This window comes from Electrona antarctica, assembly GCF_951216825.1.
Source record: "Electrona antarctica genome assembly, chromosome: 18".
NCBI lineage: Eukaryota > Metazoa > Chordata > Actinopteri > Myctophiformes > Myctophidae > Electrona > Electrona antarctica.
The window spans coordinates 28144617-28167734 of NC_136799.1; the positions used below are offsets into that span (position 1 = coordinate 28144617).

At 41.6% G+C, this 23118-nt stretch overlaps 1 protein-coding gene across 3 annotated transcripts; it reads left to right on the plus strand.

The window, feature by feature from the left end:
- Window positions 1-378: 378 nt before the first annotated feature.
- kdm1a (lysine (K)-specific demethylase 1a) lies at window positions 379-20239 on the plus strand. 3 transcript variants are annotated; one of them, XM_079527878.1, is made up of 22 exons: window positions 379-587; window positions 2028-2064; window positions 2669-2962; window positions 3556-3724; window positions 3839-3972; window positions 4647-4725; window positions 4913-5005; window positions 5116-5222; window positions 5850-5931; window positions 6097-6191; window positions 7588-7605; window positions 8127-8269; window positions 8537-8627; window positions 9138-9272; window positions 11939-12012; window positions 12466-12577; window positions 12684-12816; window positions 13450-13637; window positions 15682-15796; window positions 16151-16278; window positions 18419-18565; window positions 19239-20239. In XM_079527878.1, exons 2-22 carry the CDS (start codon window positions 2035-2037, stop codon window positions 19443-19445), a joined length of 2574 nt encoding a protein of 857 aa, XP_079384004.1. In that variant the 5' UTR covers window positions 379-587; window positions 2028-2034; the 3' UTR covers window positions 19446-20239. The 3 variants fall into 3 exon arrangements, with proteins under 3 accessions (XP_079384004.1, XP_079384005.1, XP_079384006.1); XM_079527879.1 differs by having other exon boundaries at window positions 3559-3724; XM_079527880.1 differs by lacking the exon at window positions 2028-2064.
- Window positions 20240-23118: the final 2879 nt, after the last annotated feature.

The window sequence follows — 23118 nt, forward strand, 5'->3', positions numbered from 1 at the left end:
TCATGTCTGAAAGCCAGACATTGGCCGACCTAAAAGTACTACTCTACAGCCTTCCTAGAAATGTACTCGAGTAAAAGTAAAATAATTTCTCTTGGAAATGTACTCGAGTAAGAGTAATAAGTATAAAAAAAATAATAATACTCAAGTAAAGTACAAATCCGCAGAATCCAGTACTTAAGTACATTTACTTAGTTACTGTCCACCTCTGCTTCTAAGGAGTTGACTAGCACATTATGCAAATTAATCAGTGCGGAATCCACGCCCTCGTTTTGACTGACATCCACGGAGACCAATCGTTGTGCTCAGAAGCCCTCCGTTGCTGTCCAACCATAGACATCTATGTGTCCAACTACATTTGGGGTCGATTCACACTGCAGTTTACAGATCTGGCGTAAAGCAGATACGGAAACGGTTTGTGCACGTGCACGTATGTGAATTTGGAAGTTATCGGATACAGTAGCCGGGCTCTAAACCGGAAACCATTGGAAAGCCTGTTGTCTCCAATCAATCACGCGATAATTCGAGAGGACCTGCGGTGGAGTGGCTGCCCAGTGCCTTTGTGTTGACATTTTCGTGGACTGAGAAAGGTAGTATTAAACTGTTATTCTTTTCCACGCGTAGAAACAATGCGTGTGGCTGTAGAAATATCTACCCTGAATTACTTTTTCAATTTATTAACGGAGAGCCGACTCGAAAACCAACCTAATGATATCTTTATCAGGTCACACCTGCTACTGTGCCACAGCTGCTGCTGCTAGCCGAGTCTCATTGTTAGCCCCTTGAGTAACGGTAGCTAACATTAGCTAACGGGCTAAAATGAAGATCAATTAAGATTAATTTCTGTAGGGCAAATAAAATCAGATTTTGACATTCGTGTTCAGTCCTCTGACTTAAATGCCCAGCCGCCATGTTGATTTGACTGATACTGTTATTAGTGTCAACAACAGCAGAGAGAACGCAGAGGCTAATGTATTATATTGATCATAGAAAGTGTTAGCTAGAACGCTAGCTAACGCTAGCCAACGGGTTCTATTGGTCAGGCCAGTAAATCCAAATTTCATTAACAGAATCAGAGTTACAAATACCTGTAATCGCAGAGCCAATGTAAACATGTGCGTACGTCCGTACTTTACCAACTGCAACTGATGTGTAGCCAATTTTTAAACGTTTAAAATGTATGATTGACGGTTTCTTTCTCTCCTAATCTGTTCTTTTTTACATTTAAAGAAAACATTTTCTTTTCATTCTCCTATAGCTCTCTGTGTGTAGAGGTTGTGCTAAAGGATCCCTTTCCAACTTCTCTTCATATAATTGGTATTTGGTCCTCAGCCTCACTAATGTTCATGATAAAATACCACAATTTCTTTCTACTCGGTCTGTGTCTCATAGGATGGCTGTGGGCAGTTCAGAAACCCTTCCACAGGTGGTGACATAGTTAGGCAGATTATTTTTAAACAAGATTTTAATGTATTTTTTTAATGTATATAATAAACATATATATTTAGATCTTTATTATTGTGAGAACGATGGCTTCCATTTTCGCATTGCAACTTTTCAGGAATAGAAAGTCAGCAGTTTCTATTAGCTTTGATTCCCCATCGATTATGTCACTTGTTTATGAACATGAACACTAGTAAGGACTAATTATATGAAGGTAGGTTGAAAAGTGGTGAAGTGGTCCTTTAAGGATGCTTGCATATGGTTGAGTCTCTCAATGTGTTTTATACTGGTTAAATAAATGTAAACCATGGCTCACATCTTCTGTTGTTTCACACTATGCTTGGTTTTTAGTTGAAACATTGAGGACAATAGAATCATATTTGGAAACACGTCTTCTACAACTGCTGGTTTAAAACGTTAAAAAATAAAATAAAAAGGGCAACACAACTATCAAGGTCTAGGACATTAGAGTGAGTAGTTATTCCAAGACCTCTGACTCCGAAATGTTATAGAACCTATTAATGGTCAACATCTTTTTATGTTATTTCGATTATAACAATGTCTGTTATTCTGTCTCTATTTCTTAGCGTTTGAATGGATATTACCAGGTGCACGGAGAAATGGGTAAAACAAGACATGGTTATTGTACCATAGAGCCCTCATTTCATAAATTCATGACATTGACATAACATTCATGCACAGTTTTTTCATAGCACATCTGTTATAGCTGCCATTCTATTGTTTGGAGTCTGCATCCCCCCCAGAACTATACTAAATGGTAGCCTTTGCAGCAGTTGCATCAGTCCATATCAATGGAATGGCTTATACTAGAGAATCAGGCTTCATAGTATTGCCTGTTTAAATTCAACAATTTATAATACATCTTGTAATAATCGCTTGGCATTTGCAGGGTTCCAAATTCCAATTCACCCATATTCTGTTGTAGCTTGCCTTTTTTATATATATTTGTTTTTTTGTGAATTCAGTCTGCATGAAAAGACAAATTGTGATTATGTAAATGTCCATATTTCTTAACAACGTTCACACTTCACCATATTTTTTTAAAGGAAATGTATTTATATTTCAACTAGTCTTTCCGTCATCTTCTTTTGTTGTGGCCTGATTGTGCAACCCTCGAGTTGTAATCATTTCACTTCAAATACCTTAGGTCATCATTTTGTTTTCAATCTTTGGATATCTCATGTCTGTTTGTTCTCTGCTTCTACAGGAGAGGCCTCCGACATCCATGATGTTGTCCTCCAGTAAGAAGTCAGACCCTGGCTCCTCTTCCTCCTCCTCTTCATCATCTACAGGAGCAGCAACAGCGGAGAGAGCCTCAGGCCCTGATGCTCAGTCTGGACCGTCAGCCTCGGCTGCTGGCCCTGCGGATGTTAAAAAGAAAGAGCGGGCATCTCCCAGTGGGGAGCCTGGTGGGCCTCCTATGCCCCATCCAGCAGGCCCCGGGGGGATGGACCAGGACTCTGCTGAAGTCCGCAGGACCAGCCGCCGAAAGCGGTCAAAAGTAAGCGTCATATAACTCCTTTGCCTCTATACTTAGAAAGGGCTTACTAGAAATGATTAATTGCAAACATTTAGTTATTAATTAATATACAGTATGTGTTGACAGCATGTCAACAATGAATATGTGCAGTCTATCTGCAATGCTTATATACAGTACATGAATATGAATTCGTTATATATCTGTCTATCAACAGTTATCCATGGATCCGTGGATCTGAAAGCTTGCAGATCGGCTATTTGCACTACTTTTGCATGACACTGTAATACCACAAAGTCTACAATTTATTATTTTATGAAAAAACATACAAAGATGAAATGTGGTGATACAAGGTTTCTTCCCGACTATGGGTATGGTATGGTAAATGTAACAAATAAAAGTGATACTAAATATTGTGCATTTTTGACAGTGCAAGCGAATATTGATGCCAGTATGGTCCTTTTAGATATGTGGTGACTGTAGCTGTATTGCACATTATAATGCACTATCATTTTAACATTTCAGCATTGTCAGCAAGTCAGTTCCTCACCTGCCTCCTTCCCAACCAGCTGACCGTGGACTAGGTTTTAATGGCGCTTTTATTGTGCCTCTTGTTGCAGGTGGAGTACCGCGAGATGGACGAAAGTCTCGCCAATCTGTCTGAGGACGAATATTACTCGGAGGAGGAGAGGAATGCAAAGGCTGAGAAAGAGAGGAAGCAGGTTGTCCCTCCTCCACCCCCACCGGTGGAGGAGGAGAATGACAGTGAACCAGAGGAACCCTCTGGTGAGACTGAATCTTAGTCTGTTGAGGCAGATATACACCAATAATAACTTGCCTTACCATAGTAGCACAGCATATGTAGAGGAGAGGATTTGTACAATCAAAGTGTATTTTCAGGTGTAGAGGGAGCTGCCTTCCAGAGTCGTCTTCCACATGACCGTATGACATCCCAGGAGGCCGCCTGCTTCCCTGACATCATCAGTGGCCCCCAACAAACACAGAAAGTTTTTCTCTACATCCGCAACCGTACGGTAAGCACACACACGCATACGACACACCTTCATTCATTTGCCTTTTGTTATGACCCTGGCCTAGGGGTGCATCAGGAGAAAATCTACTTTATCTCTATCCCAGCAACACACTCTTGTGAGATTTGGGAAGATGGATCATCTGAAGTGTCTCTGTCCATCTGCAGTCTGACGGACGACACATGGAAGGCTCAGGCCCCATATTTAATTATTTTACTGCTAAGTACGAACATTTTCTTACCCACCCCCCATAGACCTCCATTCAAAGTAGGATGTTGAATGCATCATGCTCATATCTCTGAAACTACGAGCGCTGTCCGTGGTTTTGACCATCCATCCGAGGTTTGGATGTAATTTGTGATTTTGTACCGCATTGCTCCTGAGCGTCTCTGGCGAAAGGTAAACGGTGAGCTAATGCTAACAGTATACAAGAAGTGAACAGCACTGTGAATGCGCGAAACCGGCCTAGGATTGCTAAAGAAGGAAAAAATAAATCGGATTGATTGATATCAATAAAGCTTATATGACGGAATGTTCCGCCAGAAGCGGTTGTCTGTTGGATTCTATATGGCAGAACGTTCCGTCACGAGCAGTTTTTGTGTTAAAACGTTTGATATATGATTGCATGTTTACAAGTAGCTCCTGGCATTGTATCTTCATATTATGATCTTCTCCAGCTCCAACTGTGGCTGGACAACCCGAAGATCCAGCTGACTTTTGAGGCCACAGCACAGCAACTTGAAGCTCCATATAACAGTGAGTTCTAGAGCCAGATTTATTTTGCTATTGCCCCTCAAATGTGGTTATCAAACAAGGATATTTTACAGGATTATTCAGGATTATTATTATTCTCACTTTGTATTTTTTTCCCATTTCCAAAAGAGGATTCCAGACATATAGGCATTTCAATCCAGCTCTAATCTACTATGTTTATTCTTCCTAGGTGATGCTGTGCTGGTCCACAGAATACACAGCTATCTGGAAAGGCATGGGCTCATTAACTTTGGCATTTACAAGAGGGTCAAGCCATTACCTAGTGAGTGAACTCATTGACACCGCACCACTTTACTTGTTTTGAACTACCATAGAGAAGTAGACATCTGAATCGAGGAATGCTATCTGCTCCTAATACTGTGTTCCCTGCAGCTAAGAAGACAGGGAAGGTGATCATCATTGGAGGGGGTGTTTCTGGCCTAGCAGCAGCCAGGCAGTTGCAGAGCTTTGGAATGGATGTGACAGTTCTGGAGGCCAGGGTAGGTCACCTGCAGAGGCAGTCGCACACAAATGTTGGATCATGACTAGCCTCGGTACCCAAGCTTTTATTTTTGTTCGCATTCGTCTAAAAAATGAAAGCCTGTGGAAACCCATTGGAAAATCTGGCATAGGAAGCCCACTTCCTTGTATTTCGCTAACCAATAACTTCACCAAATTTGGTGATGTCAGTTTTATAGAGACACACGGGGACTACAAATTTCACGCCCCCAAATTAGATAGTGTCCCCACTTCTGGTCCGTTAGAACGGTGTACTGCAGGCCAGCCCATAGAAGTCATTGAAATTTAACTGTAGTTAACCTACTTTTTAAATAATACAAAATTAACTGAAGACTACCGTATATTGATTTGAATAAAAATATGTTTCCAAATGTATGAAAAACATTCACAGTTTTCACACATTTTTACTCCCCACCAGAGATATAGAATTGATCTTTGGATTCTTTTTTCTGACCCAATATTTTGTCTAGAGCATATCTTATAAGTTATTACCAACCATGTATTGCCCTGCAATACTTTGCCTTAGGTTAATGTATCGTCTCAGGTGTCTACATAGACCTCTGCGAAAGAGACCTTGTGACATTGGCTATATATTTGTTTTCATACAGGACCGTGTTGGAGGCAGAGTGGCTACATTTAGAAAGGGCAACTATGTGGCTGATCTGGGGGCGATGGTGGTGACAGGACTGGGTAAGCGATTTATGATATCAATCACAGCATAAATCAAAGCATCGATTAGAGCAAATACTTGCTTTGGTCACAGAGGTCTTGCAGTTAATGACACCCCTCCATAGAGGGCAGAATTATCCACTAAATGATGTCAGTGTTCAACTTGATGTGTCTGTCTGTGCTCAGGAGGGAACCCCATGGCAGTGATCAGTAAGCAGGTGAACATGGAGTTGGCCAAGATAAAACAGAAGTGTCCACTTTATGAAGCCAATGGCCAGGCTGTAAGTATCTTGTTCATTATCAGTGATTTCACCCTTTTTAATTTCACGGACCACCTTGTATGAAATTAGTTCCATTTTGTTACGATAATCATGTAGCTGGGGACGCCCTGGAACCATCTCCACAACCTCTGGGGTCCTAGACCACTTTGAGAACCTGTGCATTAAATTGTATGGTCTTTTGCCTCTTAACCGTTATCCCACTAAGGTCAGGCTCCTCAGTGCATATTTTCATCAGACTTAAGTATTTCGTGCTCCAGCTATTGATCATTTTCTTTGCGATTATTCTATCCAACTTTTTAAATTATTTTACAAATCAAGTCCCATTTTTTTTCTGCAAGCTTTTGAAAGTTTTTAAAAACGTTTCACCTTGAAACAGGCTGAAATTGTGATCTATTACTTAATGTTTATTGATTAAATCGATGAGTTTGAACTGTTGCACCCCTAGAGTCATTAACCAAGTTATTTTTTAAATACCATGATTGAACCAGTTTTGGCTGATGCTCATCTAAAAACAAAGTCCTGTTTCTTCATTGCTTGGTAGGTGAAAAGAGGCTAACAGTAACTGCAAGCCTGCATGTGATGTGTGTACTGTGTGTGGGAACGGAAACTATCTGTTGAATAACTGCATTTGTTATGCTATATGAGTTATATTGGTCCACCATTGGGGACAATTGGCTCTGCAATCAACTAACCACAAGTTAATGAAATGTCATGCTGCCAGCATAGCAGTGGCTTCATGTTTATCTAACAGTCTTTTAACCGGATCCATTTGTTGTTTACATCCTGTGTTGTGTACAAGACAAAACCTGCGCGTCACATTAGCTCAGGGCAGGATTGCTGTTTAGCCCGAAGGGCGGCGAAATTCTAGTATAAGTACAATGTTAAACAAGAAGTTTCATGCAGTATAGAAGACTTACCTCACATGAGTCTAGAGCTCTCCTTCAGACCCGTTGTCTGTCCCCAGGCAGAGACCTGGTGCTTGTTCTTTCCACATGTTACAAAAACAAAATGGAGGGTGGGTTCAGTTAACTGCTTGGCCTAGCGTGTCATCAACAACAGCTCTTGAAAGCTAATGCCATTGGATTGGACATTAACAGTGTTTTTCTTCCTCGTTTCTGGTCCGTCCGTCAGACGGCAGCAGCAGCAGCAGTAGGATGTTTAGGTTCATATTCAGGCCATTCCCATTGAAGTTGGTTGGCCAACAGGGCTCTTTAAGCAGCCACATCATGTGTAACTGGTTTCCTCCTCCACAGGAAAAGGTGAATTAAATGTACATGTTTTTACTTTTATGTAAACCTGTTTGACGTTAAGGTCTTGCTTGCTTAATATGTTCTCTCTCTCTCTCCCCTTCCCTCTTGTCTTCTCAACCACTCCCATGTCTTTTGAACTGCTAAAGGGTGAACGATGCACAAGTGTATGTATTGGTTTACTTATGTACTATATTCTTTAACTGTTTTTCGGTCATTCATTTCCCAAAACTTCACAAACGTTCTCTTATTTTCATTGCATAACTTGGCTATCAATTATGTAGAAGACTAAAGAGGAAACGTACTTTATTCCTGTTAGTTTATACTACAGTATATCTCTCTCATACCAAAGCAACCACTAACTGCTCACAATCTCTTAAAGGGAAAAACAACCAGAGGCTAAATTCACATATTTTATTCCGACAATCTTGGTGTCGATTTTTAGGTCTTTTAAAGTTGCATACAATTAGAAGCTTGTGGGTAGACATACTTTCAACGTCATTGGAATACCAAATGTGAATTCAGTCTTGGGGTTGGATTTATTCTTTAAATGTAAGAAAATAATACTGTCTTCCAGAGCTGCTATCCCTGCATGGCCTTTGTATCTGTAGCATGATAATGAATGTAACTTGTCATCAAGATACGGACTCCATGTTGAGTGATTGTGCTTTGAATTGCCTATGTCCAGGTGCCCAAGGAGAAGGATGAGATGGTGGAGCAGGAGTTCAACAGGCTGTTGGAGGCCACCTCCTACCTCAGCCACCAGCTGGATTTTAACTTCCTCAATAACAAACCTGTTTCTCTGGGACAGGCTCTGGAGGTGGTCATACAGTGAGTGGCACACACACTTGCACTCACATTCCCTTAGACCAGCGGGTCCCCAAACATTTAACACCATAAAACTGCCATTACCCTTTTCACGTCATGCACCCCCTAGAGGGCGTTCACGCACTAACAAGTTGTACACACACCACAGTTTGGGAGCCCCTGCCTTAGACCGCAACAACAACCCTGTCTGGGACAGAAGGTGATAAACCAGATGTGTACCAAAATAAACAAAAGCACCAGAAAATATTTTCGCTTTGTTTTTGTTTTCAGGCTGCAAGAGAAACATGTCAAGGATGAGCAGATAGAACACTGGAAGAAGATTGTGAAGACTCAGGAGGACCTTAGAGAACTCCTCAACAAGGTATCATTCGGTGCTGTAATAATAGTTTGCGTCATAATGCATTATAGGCTCAGTGGAATAGCACATTATATATATATATATATATATATATATATATATATATATATATAAACGATAAAGAAACTGGTTGTTGTGAAGCACCTTTTGTATTTATAGATGTGGAGGCATAGACCATACTGTCATACAAGCCAACATGCACCATTGTCCACAAGCTGCACACTTAATGAGTTGCTATAAGATAGGATAAGGCAGCCATATTGTTAATTAGACTGTCTAATCTCTCAACCGAATGTGTTCCCATATGATTGGACTTGTTTCTAGGTGGGTTGGAGTTCTTAACACACATACTGTATTTCCACAGTCTAGGCTTGGGTGACATTCAATACTATGAAAAATATTTCAACTGGTAACAAATTATGATTCACTTCTGCTGTTATAATGCATTTGCTGTTTGCAACACCACCATCATCACCATCACCTCTTTTGTCTCCCACTGTACTGTTTTAACAGATGGTGTCCACTAAGGAAAGGGTTAAGGAGCTCCACCAGCAGTATAAAGAGGCCAGCGAGGTCAAACCACCCAGAGATATCACAGCCGAGTTCCTGGTTAAGAGCAAGCACCGTGACCTCACTGCCCTCTGCAAAGTGAGCTCACTCTCTCGACCACTGCATCTATCACCTCTTGCTTTTCCTTGAGGTTTAGACACTGGGTGTAAGCACACTTGGGTGTCTAGGCGCGGCAAAAAGCAGCTCGTGGCAGGCGTCTCTTCCTGGTTTTTAGACAGCTGGTGGATGGAAATTAAGCTCCACCCACGAGGCAGAATGCCGCGTCGGCCCGCTTGCCCCCGCGGCAAATGGAAGCCACGCGCAAGCTTCATTTTCCATCCACCAGCTGTCTAAAAACCAGGAAGAGACGCCTGCCGCTCGTGGCTTTTGGCATCTTCGTGATGCTAAAGTGTGCCTGCACTGACTGTCACCTCAGGCTCTAATTAACTAGTGGGCTAGATGGGTTCCTACAGGGGTAGGAGATCTGGAGGGATAGAGTGAATCATGTCTAATAATAAAAGAGGACGGTTAAGAAAACTGAAGAAATGAAGAGAAGGAACATCATAGGAAGTGATATTTGGTTAAGACATACATTGAGTCTGAGATGGAGGAAAACCAGAGTGAAGTAATCATATCACCTTCAATATCCTTAAGCTATCCTCAAGCTGCAAGCAGTTACCTGGACACATTAGGTTGATAGCTCTCAGGTGGTGGTTATTTATTTTTCCAAAACAAAACGTAATTCCTGCACAACTGGGTGATAAAGCTATTTCCCCCATGTCCCTCTTTTTTATTTTGCCAATTTGTTCAAATTGGACTAATTCTTTCCAATTTCACCAATGCATACAGTACTTACAGGCAATATTTCACAGCACAGCTATCTATATGGCTGTATTTGAAAATGCCTACCACACTATTTTATGAAATATTCACTGTCATCTGCACTGGTTAAAAAAATCGGGGGGGGGGGGGGGGGGGACAGGAAATTCTTTGCAAAGGTGCAAGAATGTCGAAGAACTATTAGCTGGTAAATGCAATGCCCAGGAGTTCTGGGAGGAAATCTCACGCAATTAATGCCATGCCATTTTTATTCTCTCTAAATAAACCAGACGGGCTGTGTTTAAGCAGTTTAAACTGGATGTATTATTAGATGGAATGAGGCGGCTGTTCTATTCTTGGTGTAGAAGATTATTCGCCCCTTCTAGTTGGACGTGTATATTTTAGAAGGTGGTTTTAGTCGGTTTAAACACAGCTGGTGTCTGGCCTGAAGTTGTCCTGTTACCCATCTGCCATCTGAGAAACCACTTCAAGGCCTGAATCACTGTCTGACTGTCTTTATGTCTGGAGCTCTACCAGCCACTCACGCACTCCTATAGCAACACATGCAGTACATTTCCCCTTCATTCATGCTTTTGTTAGCGTCTGTCGTGTGTGTGTGTGTGTGTGTGTGTGTGTGTGAGTGAGAGAGAGTGTTTACGTGTGTGCACTGTGCATAAAAGGTTGGCTTATTATATCCGGGTCCAGCTAGGAGCTGCTTTGGTGGGATATTTTCCATTGTTGTCATTCAGCCATCTTTAATTGTTTAAGCCAAGTCAGCTTGCCCAGCCCTGGAGCTTGGTGAGGTCAGTCAGTGTGTCTCAGCTGCTGTGTAGATGGTGTTATTAAGAGCAGCTGGTAGGTGGTGGACCCATGAACAGGGTGAGTCGGCCCTTTTCCGATTAGACCGCTTGTCCTTTATACCAGATCATAGCGGGTACAAATACACACGCACACATACATGTGCCGACGTGTACGTTTATGTATTTTATTCTCACTACCTCGCTAAAGACCGGAGCCCTTGCTGGTAAATTGAGAGGTCTGTCTGTTGTAGTGTGAGATTAGTTTCATGTTTCGAATAATTAAGAGAGACACTTGAAGCTCGTGCTGTGCCATGCGTGATTTCTTTCTACGTACGCTTTAAGACATAGACCCGCCCTTGGTGACGCCCCGCGCGGCCCGCCTGCCTCTGATTGGCCGCGAACCCTCTTATTGGCTAGCTATGCTGCCGCTGTCAGAAGAAGAGTAGAGGAAGTAGGGAGACGCTTAGCGATAATAATATTAAAACGTTAGCGATTTAGCGATAATAATATTAAAACATTTATCTGTCGCCGCATGACATAATCATGACATGATTCATGACGGTGAACTTATGTTATGAGTCTTTATGACAAAGTCAATAACAGTATCCATAAGAAAGCACGAAAGCAAGATGTCAACATAAACATGAAACATTATTGTACTGTAAAAAGGGACTTTTTTTTATACTATTCCCTTCAGCTTTATCCTTTGTAGTATTAGACCGAATACGGACACACTGTATTTATTAGAACACCCAACATTGTGATCAAATCACAATTCAATCAAAGCAAACCGCGTAAACAATTTTAGTAAATACGGACACACACTAATCACCACAAACACTTTATTTATTAGAACACCCAGATCGAATCACAATTCATTCAATCAAAGCAAACCGCATAAACAATATTAGTTTGCCGCTAATTCTGGAGCATCATCTGTGCCTTTAGAATACTACGCCTGTCATCTGTCACAGGGCGCCGCCATCTCTGACTGTTTCTGACATTGACAACAACGAGCTCTGGCCAATCAGACGCGCGGGGCGTCCCCAAGGGCGGGTCTATGTCTTAAAGCGTACGTAGAAAGAAATCACGCCTGTGCCATCACTGCCATGTGTTGATGCTTGCTGTCTCTCTATCCATGTGTAGGAGTATGATGAGCTGGCGGAGTTGCAGGTCAAACTGGAGGAGAAACTGCAGGAGTTAGAGGCCAACCCGCCCAGGTAACACCTACTACCGTCAACCCACCCAAATCCCGAGTATTAATTTAACTCTGGAAGTGTACAATTGTGTTTTCTCTCTCCGTTACAAATGGATAAATTGTACATTGTGGTTGTTAATATGTATTTTCACTGCCATTGTCTTTTTATTTATTGATATGGCACTTAGGCAGCACTTGTCAACCAATAGGTGTCCTACCTGACATGGTCTAAATTTCTCATTGGAATTGTAGGTAGACCACCTCCAACTACTGAAGATGTGTTATTGATATTGTAGTAATATACTCCATCATAGAGATTGGTTTAAAACATCTTTTTATTCATCAGCATTAACATAAATTCCGGATTGCAGCTTTAAAATTAGACATATTTTGCTCGTCTTTTGTTGTGTAATCGTAACTGTCGGTATGAATTAAACCAACTCTTCCCCCCCTCCCTCTCTCCCTCTCCACACAGTGACGTGTACCTGTCATCCAGAGACAGACAGATCCTAGACTGGCACTTTGCCAACCTTGAGTTTGCCAATGCTACGCCCCTCTCCACCCTGTCTCTCAAGCACTGGGATCAGGTGAAGAATGTCCCTGCAGATTATTTCTGCTAGTAACCATTCATGTTATAGTCGGCGACCCCCTGTAATTTCCTGTTGTTAAAATAAGAATTGTCCTGTTATGTAGGATGACGACTTCGAGTTCACTGGCAGCCACCTGACAGTAAGAAACGGTTACTCCTGTGTGCCTGTGGCCCTGGCGGACGGCTTAGACATTAAACTAAACACAGCAGTGCGACAGGTCCGGTACACAGCATCTGGTATGTACAGCACAATACTTCAAATTCAATTGGTCTTTTTGATACAGTAACATCACACAAAAACACATTACTGGGAACTCCCCACCCCTGCAGAGATTAGGGGTTCGAATCTGCGACGGTGGCTCTGGCTTGGCCAAGCGTCTATATGAGCACAATGGGCTCTATGCGTACAGAATAACTCTTCCTACTTATGGGCCCACTCCTACTTCCTTCACTGGTGTTACCGATGATACTAATTAAGGCTCTGTTCCGTTTAGTACTAGTACAGTGTTAGTACTAACATTTTCATTTCATTACTCCCAGAGCTATAGACCTGTGTACAGGGCCATTTGGAACCCACTCTAGGACACACTCAGTGGTAACACCTGTGAAGGAAGTAGGAAAGTGGCTCAAGTTCTTTCCAAAATGGCGTGTATGTATGGAGTCCATTGGCCATGTTCGCATGAGGGAAGCCGGGCGGGGAGGCCACACAAGTTTGTGGGGGTTATTCTGGAATAGCATAATGAATACATTTGGAGCGAAAAAATGGCATGCGCGCGCATACACAAATCATTACTACATTTGATACTATGTCACTGTGGCAGAGATGTATGCATGTGTATAATCAAGCTGTCTACCTGTCCATTTCGCCAGGCTGTGAGGTGATAGCGGTCAACACTCGCTCCACCACCCAGACCTTCATTTACAAGTGTGATGCTGTGCTGTGCACCTTACCCCTGGGTGTGATGAAACAACAACCCCCAGCAGTGCAGTTTGTCCCTCCTCTGCCTGAATGGAAGACAGCTGCAATACAGAGGATGGGCTTTGGCAACCTTAACAAGGTTTGACGTCTGACACACGCACGCACACACACAGTGTCATGAAAAAACATAATACAGTGACCAGTACAGTTTCTGTTTCATTAAAACATATTGGTGTGACTTAGGTGTTTGTTCTTTGGGGAGTCAGTGCTGCAGTAGCCTGGAACTCAACTCACCTGGAACTCACGCTTTTTATGGCATAGGCAGGCAGCTCCCGGCAGGATCCGCCGGCAGAAACTATGCGCAGCTGCTAGACATGAGACTAATTAATTGGAGCGACAGAGAGAGAGAGAGAGGAGTGTGTGTGTGTGTGTGTATATGTGTGCATGTGTGTGTCAATTTAACAAAGGTGCAGACGATCAGAAATCAGCAGAGAGTGAGTGATGTTTGCGCTACTCTATGCCGAATTGAAGTGGACTCGGACCCAGACTTTTTTTTCCTCCCTGGAAATAAAAACGCCTGGGTTTCCGAAGCTAGTGCTGCAGTGTCCTTGTGCTTGCAACCTGACCTTCAAACTGCGAGTGGGCTTTTGAAATAGATATGGTTAAGACTGTGGTAAAAGAAAGGCAGTCAGCATACATATGCTGAACTGCTGTCCCCTGCAGTTTTATAGACCGTTTCCCCATCAGGCTATGATGTTTGCATTTGTTAACTCAGCATCCCTGCTGGATTCAATAGACACACACAGCCAAAAATCAGAACAGGTGTTTTTAGTGTCCCGCTCAGAGAACTAGGTGCCCCCCTCCTTCCTACAAATTGCCTTGAGGAAAGCTGTTGTTCACCCTGCTTTACTTGTCGACTGAGAGTAGGATGGAGGGATGGACAGAGGGGTGGAGGAGGATGGATGGTGAGAGTGATTGCTACTGAGAGGCTGTTGGTGTGGATGGAAGGTCTGTTTTTTTCTCCACTGTGTTAGTTATTGGAACAGGGCCCTGGCACTCTCTCAGCAACCCACCACGTCTCTCTCTCTCTCTCTCTGCTCAACATCAATGTGCTGCAGTATAGTTGATCTCCTAATTCTGCTGCAGCACTGAGGAGAATGCGGCACTATTATGCAATGGGACCAGAATGCACCATTCTGTTGCCACCAGAGGGGGCTCTTCCTCAGACTCTCACTCACTTTAATTCAGTGAGTGAGAATTTTACATAAGTTATTTGTAGAGTTATAGTAGTATACAGAATAACTGTTAAGTATCATTGTTGCTCTCATGTCCATTCTCTATCGCTACCAGCTATACAGTGGTGTATATGGAAAGCTGATAAAGGAAATATATGAACCAGTATGCTGTTGAACTTTGACTGCAGCCGGTCATATAACAGTAGTGTTGATTTTGACAGCAAATTTTGATTTAGTGATAGTCTTTTGAATACATTTAGTTTTAGTCACATTTTACTCAACTGAAATGTTTTAGTGTTAGTCTTCTAAATATCACAAGATTTTAGTCAACTAAATCTACAATTGATTTAGTCGACTAAAATGTATTTTGCCAGGCCTTGATGGCGTCGTAACAACTGATTTTATACTTGGTTGCATGCTGACAATAGCTCTACAAGCTCACGAGTCGCTCTGCACAAGTTCTCTCTTCTCCACTAGTCCCTCCTTAACATTGTAGTCTAGTTTTTTTTTGGGTTAACGAAATTGTCAATATATTTAAGTCAGTTTTAGTTATCATAGCTTAGTTCTTATTTTGTTTTATTCCGTTTTCCTCAGTGAAAAAAGGTACCTCGTCATAGTTTTATGTCGATGACATCAACACTAGGTTGATGTTCCTTCCTGGAGAAGGAGAAGTAGTCCACACACTGTTTGTAGCTCCCACAGGAATTAGCGGTATAAGAATGACAACTTTTCGTCAGGGTCTTCGCCAGGTATGACCCATAAGGGGTCGAAACGTTGTCATTCTTATACCTCTAATAAAGTTCCTCTGGGAGCTAAAAACAGTGTGCGGACTACTTCTCCTTCTCCTGTACGTATCTTTTTGTTCAGCACCTGAAAGTTTTTTGTAGATGTGCGTACTTTCCTCTAGATTCCGTTCTAACACGTTCCTTCCTCCCTGGCTGCCTCTAGGTGGTGCTGTGTTTTGACCGTGTGTTCTGGGACCCCAGTGTTAACCTGTTTGGTCATGTCGGCTCCACTACAGCCAGCCGGGGGGAGCTGTTCCTCTTCTGGAACCTCTACAAAGGTAGAATACATTAGTTTGTTATTATATATTATATAATATTATTGCATTCTTTTTCCACACAGAGTTCAATATTTATTTTGTAACATTTTGATGTGGCTTATTGTCATTTGACTTAACATTTTAATGTAAGATGCAACGGTAGGGACTTGATGATTTTGGAATAGATACTTTTTTTTATATTGATACCACCAGTATTATTATTATTATTATTTTTTTTTTTAAATCAATCCAATAATCCTCTTAATGTTGCGTTGTGATACCTAGTCACTCTCGGGTAACTGAACCATCAGAAGAACTAGTTGTTCTAGCTGTCAACTGTACTCATTAAATCATTGTTTGTGCCTGGTCATGCAGCACCCATCTTGCTGGCACTGATGGCTGGCGAGGCCGCTGGCATTATGGAAAACATCAGTGATGATGTCATAGTTGGACGCTGCCTGGCCATCCTCAAAGGAATCTTTGGAAGCAGTGCCGTACCTCAGGTGTGTGTATGAAAATTAAAGGCTTGAGTACCAGTAGTTGACTGGGTAATGCATTGACCACATAAATCCACTATTCCTGGTTTGGTTCCAACTGGAGATGTGTTGCATGTCCTCTCTGCCCTCTGCCCTAAATCTAAATAAAGAAAAGACATAAATAACTGCTGTCAAAATGTTTTTCACAACAACAAAAACTAAATTATAATAAGATTATCATCAAGCACTGCCATTCACATGATAACACGGCTGACGCCTGTAGGTCTGACTACTTTCTGGACAACAAACAACTATCCTATAATAAACATGGCCTTAGTTCCAATGCTTTGGAGACATTACATCTCCCAATGTAGGAATGACCGTTGTAAAGTGCTTTGAATGCTTAGAAAAGTGCTATTAACACCCTAAGCGGCAAGGACGGAGTTCTCCGTTCAATCAATTAGTAACGCCCAGCACTGATAAAAAGGACGGAGATTATTTATATCAAAACCGATCGCATCGCTCCACAGGCTGAGAGCGTCTGTTGCGCAACATTCAATGTCGTTTTCCGGTGGGACGTCATCGAAAATGTTCCCCCCCATTTTAGCGGATGAGATCAAAAATCTTAAAACGTGAATAGCTAAATCATTCCGTCCAATTTTTAGTTAGACGGCCCATCGCGGTCCCGTCGCTAGTCACGTTAGAATTAATCATACCTCCCGTTGTTGTCGTTTGCCTCGGGAGTGTGGCTACATCAAGCTACTTCAGCTCTGATTTAATGGATTAAATAACCGTGGGCATTCGGGGTGTTAAAAGAAAATGCAAACCATTATTTCATTAAATAGCCTAACCCATAAGTCAAGGTCCTCACTCACATTATGAAGTAATGATTTGAGGTCATATTAGTCTCACACTGTATGTTTGCTATTATGAGTAGTTGCTAGCCAAGTATTAAATTATCTCAGCAATGTCAAAATGACTGTCATAGCAAAGCTATACTTTGTGCAGTCAACTGAACTGAGTTGCAGACAAGTGCCAATGTCATGGATTGGAGCCAGCAAATGGACATTTGCTAAACTCATTCAGTATTATACACTCAAACACCAAACTACTTACTCAACGTAATGTAACTAAAATGTTGGATGGTAAAACACCAAAAGCGTTGATCATTTACTGTTTTTGCTCACTGCTGCATAAATTGCTGTGGGCCTGCTGGGGCTATGGCAGTTGGCTACAGTACAGGCCTAGAGTTATACAGTAGGTTCCATTTTCTCCTGATATCTAAATTTAGAATGATTATTAAACTTAATCCAAAAATACGTGTGCATTATAATAGGTTTTGTTACAAACCATCAAGCCAATCAAAAACAAGTATTCATCCAGACCATGGAATGAGCGATGTTACAAAACAGGCCATGTCATATTAAGAGTGTGTTTGTATAAGTCTCAGAGAGGACAGCTAGTGATGTGTGTGGGTTTAACCCATTCAGGCCTGACGTCGAAATTTTTAAAAAAAAGTTTTCTAAATCATGACAATTTTCGGAAAGATTTTAGGCACATTTTAACGATTTTTCAAAAATAGCAGATCTACAAGTTCATAGCGCGCCACTCGGTGGCGCGCTATGAGCTTGTAGATCTGCTATTTTTCAATAGCTAAATTATAACAATGTTTAAAACACCAAAAGGGGTTCCCGCCCCAAAATGGGTTAATGGTTAATGTGGTTAAACGCTAACGTGACATGGATGCGTTCCAGGTCTCAATGGGTTAAATGACCTTCCCCTATAAGTGCTCCCTACACACTGGGTCAATGATGTGAAGTTGAGCATGAAGGGTTGCACGGTGGCTTTCAGTTTTAAGCTCCATCATTGGGATTTTTCTATGGTCCTTCCAATTCTTTGACGGGAATGTGAAATTACTTCCTGAATTGACCTAACCAACACAGCTTCACACAACAAGTTTATGTGAAAGGCACTCATATTTGGAGTTGTATCCCAAACCACCAGTCATTATAAATCATTCAGTATGGTCTCATATGGGAGAAAATCATATGTATGGTGGCCAGCATTGGAACTGTTTACCGTTCGACTGTTTACTGGTCTTTCTAATACCAGCATGGAAACTCATAACAACTCTCGTTGTTATGCTTTTTGTTTGTCGTCATGGCAGCCCAAGGAGACGGTGGTGACGCGTTGGCGTGCCGACCCCTGGGCAAGGGGCTCCTACTCATATGTGGCAGCAGGTTCTTCAGGCAACGACTATGACCTCATGGCTCAGCCCATCACCCCTGGCCCAACCATACCAGGAGCCTCCCAGGTAACATGTGTAAATAACCACAGACTCTGTGTTATGCCTAGAAGGTGTCCCAATGAGGGGGGGGGGGGGGGGGGGGAGAATCTATGTGCCGCTTTGTGTGTGGGTCAAAATGTGTGTGGTGTGAGAAAGAGGGAGAAGGCATCCAAGCCAGCCCACAATATTCAATCAGACCAAGGCAAGACCTGCTTGTTCCCAACACAGATGTTTTTTGGCTCTTTTGAAGCTGGCATGTTGATTGATGTGATGTGAACAAGTCCATATTTATATGCTTAGCGATGATTTCTGTCATTTTTCTGCCACACAATTTTCTTCATTCCTCCTTTTCATTTTGTTTTATTTTTTCCGCCTCCCTTGCCTATGAGAAGTCGGCGTTTCTTTCTGTTGTTATCATCAGAACAGATAGTGACTTTATAAACCCATTACAACCGGAAAAGCATCTGTGTCAATTTAGATTTTACATCTGCTATTTTTGAACAATTTAGAAAAATCTTGAATACTTCTGGGCTGGTCACTGGCTCAAAACATTCTCAGATGGGGTTCCGCGGCGCAACACACACACACACACATTGGGGGTCCTTGTACATGAAAAAGTTGAGAACTACTGGTTTAGAATGCATTTGAAGAATCAGCCTCAGGACTTGATGGGTTAACGCAGTCTTTCTCCCATCCACAGCCCGTCCCTCGTCTGTTCTTCGCTGGCGAGCACACCATCAGGAATTATCCAGCCACGGTACACGGTGCCTTGCTCAGCGGGCTCCGAGAAGCGGGTCGCATCGCCGACCAGTTCCTGGGTGCCATGTACACTCTCCCGAGACAGGCCACACCCACTACCGCCAACAACAACCCTCAGCAGCAGGCAGCGCCCACTGCTGCTGTTTAGGTTTAAGCTACCTCTGCCACCCTGTCCCTCTCCTCAAACCATTAGATCTTACCGTGTCAGTCTATGAGGAAGCATAGACATTTTGCCTGAATGCTGTTTACATGTCTGTCTGGGGACGTTCTCGGAAGCCCTCGAAAGCATTTGCCACCATCCCGTTCGCCCTGTCCCAATGAAAAGATGTGTTGGAGGATCAAATGTTTGACTTGCAGTATGGTCATCATTTCTGTTCAGATGACAGAATATACCACGAGACATTAATTTCAACTTCAGTAGCATTATTTATAAATATGACCAGTACAGTACACATGAGTATATTTAGTGTTGGATTGCAGAGCATAAGTAATAATAATGTGTGCGCCCTCATCTGAGCATTAGTGCATAGACTATGGAACACACAATCAACCCCACATAAGACAAATGATAGAACTCAGTAGCACTGTCTCCACTCCACTGAAATTCTAATTTTATTTTTATATATAGATGCTTGCCTCTGCAATGTTGTTATAAATGGCATTGTCTTGGCTGTCTTAAGTCTAAATATTATGTATGGTAGTTGTGTTATATGCTCCCTCCCTAAATATCATTTTGTTCATTTTGGTTGCAATGCATAGTGAAAATAGTGATACTTTGTGTTAAATGTTTAAAGAAAAAACAAGAAAAAAACTTGTTGGAAAAGATATGTGAATGTTTTTGTTACTATAGCAGCTCGTTCGAAGTCTATTTTATTCCTCTTTTCGTTATAAATACTTTTTTTATATTGTCGATTTTTGGTTATTAAAAGAATGAAAGAACTGCTTCTTTGTCATCAGGGTGATCCCTTCTCATGTGATTTTGGCAATTAGACTTCTGTATCCACCAAGCTAATGAGAGATTATTTCATAATCTACTAAAGGTCTGGTAAAGTTCCAATAGTTGGATATGGCATTGACCCTTATATCTGTTCAAGCTTCGCACAGCTGGCATGTAGATAGGCTATCTTACTGGACTTGAACAGAAGAATTACTTCCTGCCCTGTCACCCCCCTTGTGATATGGGGTTACTTCTGTGTAGCTCTTGCATGCACCCAAGTAGCTCCTCTTCTGACCTCTCTCTGACCCTCCTCATCACAGAACTGGCTGGTCCCCAGAGCCTGTGTTCCTGTGTGTGTGGTGAGGGACCCTGGCAGCAGCCCTGCAAAGTGGGGGATCTGATAAATGAGGAGAGGGATCAGAACGGTCAGCTATGAGCCATGAGCTTTCTGCGGAATTGTATTTCAGGGCTCTTTGACCCACAATTTCCATGAATTCTCAGGCCCTCAACCTTTGTTTTCTTTCCAGACCTGTGGTTATTATCGTGCCCAAATCGGGGTTGTTCTAACAACAGCCAGTTTCAGCTAGGATTTAGTATGTAGTGAATGGCAAGGCAACATGTATATGCTATAGTGTATATACAAAAGAAAGGTAAACTTTACTCTTCAGTAAAGCATAAGTTATACTTGTGCAATGTGCTGTGAGTTTGAAGATATGCTAGCGATGAGAGACACATCACACAATGGAGTATAAATTAAGCATAAGCGAGACAGCAAGAGAATTAAAGACATAAAAAAGGCCTTTGGGTTGGGAAGCTAAAGCATGTCTGAGCACATCTCCAACGGCCATATGATTCACAGAGAAAAGTACAGACGCCACAGGTGTGGGGTGGAATGTATTCACACGTTCATGCACTTGCACACAGATATGTACTCCTCCCACATGCCGTTATGCATAATCTGGACATGATCCATGAATATGACATGACAGATCAGTCTGTCATTGTCTTGAAGTGGCTTTTCAATAGATCACACAGAGATTTAATAGTCTGCTGATGGGATATATAGATTAAGATAGATGTCCAAATGAGATAAAAAAAGAATCATGTGTTTGCTCGTTCTGTGCTTGCTTTTAGAAAATGGACAGTCAAAAGACCAATAAATCCCCTGTCTCCATTCCCTCTGGGTATATTTGTTAACAATCACATTATTACCCTTGAGGGTTTCTGAAATAATTAGATGTTGGCAATGGTACTTTCCTCTACTTGCATAGATTACCATGTTTTGCTTGGAATTAATTCCATACTTGACTTGACATCGCTCATGGTCATGCATCATCAATGTCAAAGTGGCTCAGAAGTTCTAGGGTCCAGACAGGCACCATAGTGTAGTCAGGGGATATTAAATGCCCAGTGCATTCTCAATGCCTGGCAATAGCACAAACTTTGGCATGCTACTAGTCCTACATACTTACACCTAGAAACCCCATTCAAACCTATTTAGGTTCATCTTACGGTGGACATGTTTGCCTGAAAAGGAATCTTTGAAATGTTTCATAGTTTTAGAAATATAGTGCTTTCAAATTTGAGAACTTTATAATGGGGCTCAATGGCAGGTTTTGGTACGTCAAAAAATCACTTTCACCTAGAAACTCCATTCACACTTTTTACAATTCAGCTTACTGTGGGCACACATGCTGGAACTCTTTACTTTGAAATGTTTTGTAGTTTCTGAGTTATTTAACTTAAACGCCCAATGCATTCTCAATGGCAATAGCACAAACTTTGGCATGCTACTAGTCCTACATACTTACACCTATAAACCCCATTCAAACCTATTTAGGTTCATCTTACGGTGGACATGTTTGCCTGAAAAGGAATCTTTGAAATGTTTCATAGTTTTAGAAATATAGTGCTTTCAGATTTGAGAAATTCAGAATGGGGATCAATGGCAGGTCTTGGCACGTCAAAAAATCACGTTCACCTAGAAACTCCATTCACACTTTTTACAATTCAGCTTACTGTGGGCACACATGCTGGAACTTTTTACTTTGAAATGTTTTGTAGTTTCTGAGTTATTTAACTTAAACGCCCAATGCATTCTCAATGGCAATAGCACAAACTTTGGCATGCTACTAGTTCTACATACTTACACCTAGAAACCCCATTCAAACCTATGTATGTTCTTTTTTTCATGATTTTCATCTTTTTTTCAAATCCTCCAAAATCATGAAAAACGACATGCTATAGTATGCCGTCCGAAACCATGAACTATAGTATGTCGTTTTTTCATGATTTTCATCTTTTTTTCAAATAGTCCAAAATCACGAAAAACGACATGCTATAGTATGCCGTCCGAAAGAAATTATAACTTTGGCATGCTACTAGTCCTACATACTTACACCTAGAATCCCCATTCAAACCTATTTAGGTTCATCTTACGGTGGACATGTTTGCCTGAAAAGGAATCTTTGAAATGTTTCATAGTTTTAGAAATATAGTGCTTTCAATTTGAGAAATTTATAATGGCAGATAGTGGCACGTCAAAAAAACTTTCACCTAGAAACTCCATTCACACGTTTTATAATTCAGCTTACTGTGGAGACACATGCTGGAACTTTTTACTTTGAAATGTTTTGTAGTTTCTGAGTTATTTAAGTTAAACGCCCAATGCATTCCCAATGGCAATAGCACAAACTTTGGCATGCTACTAGTCCTACATACTTACACCTAGAAACCCCATTCAAACCTATTTAGGTTCATCTTACGGTGGACATGTTTGCCTGAAAAGGAATCTTTGAAATGTTTCATCGTTTTAGAAATATAGTGCTTTCAAATTTGAGACATTTACAATGGGGCTCAATGGCAGATATTGGCACGTCAAAAA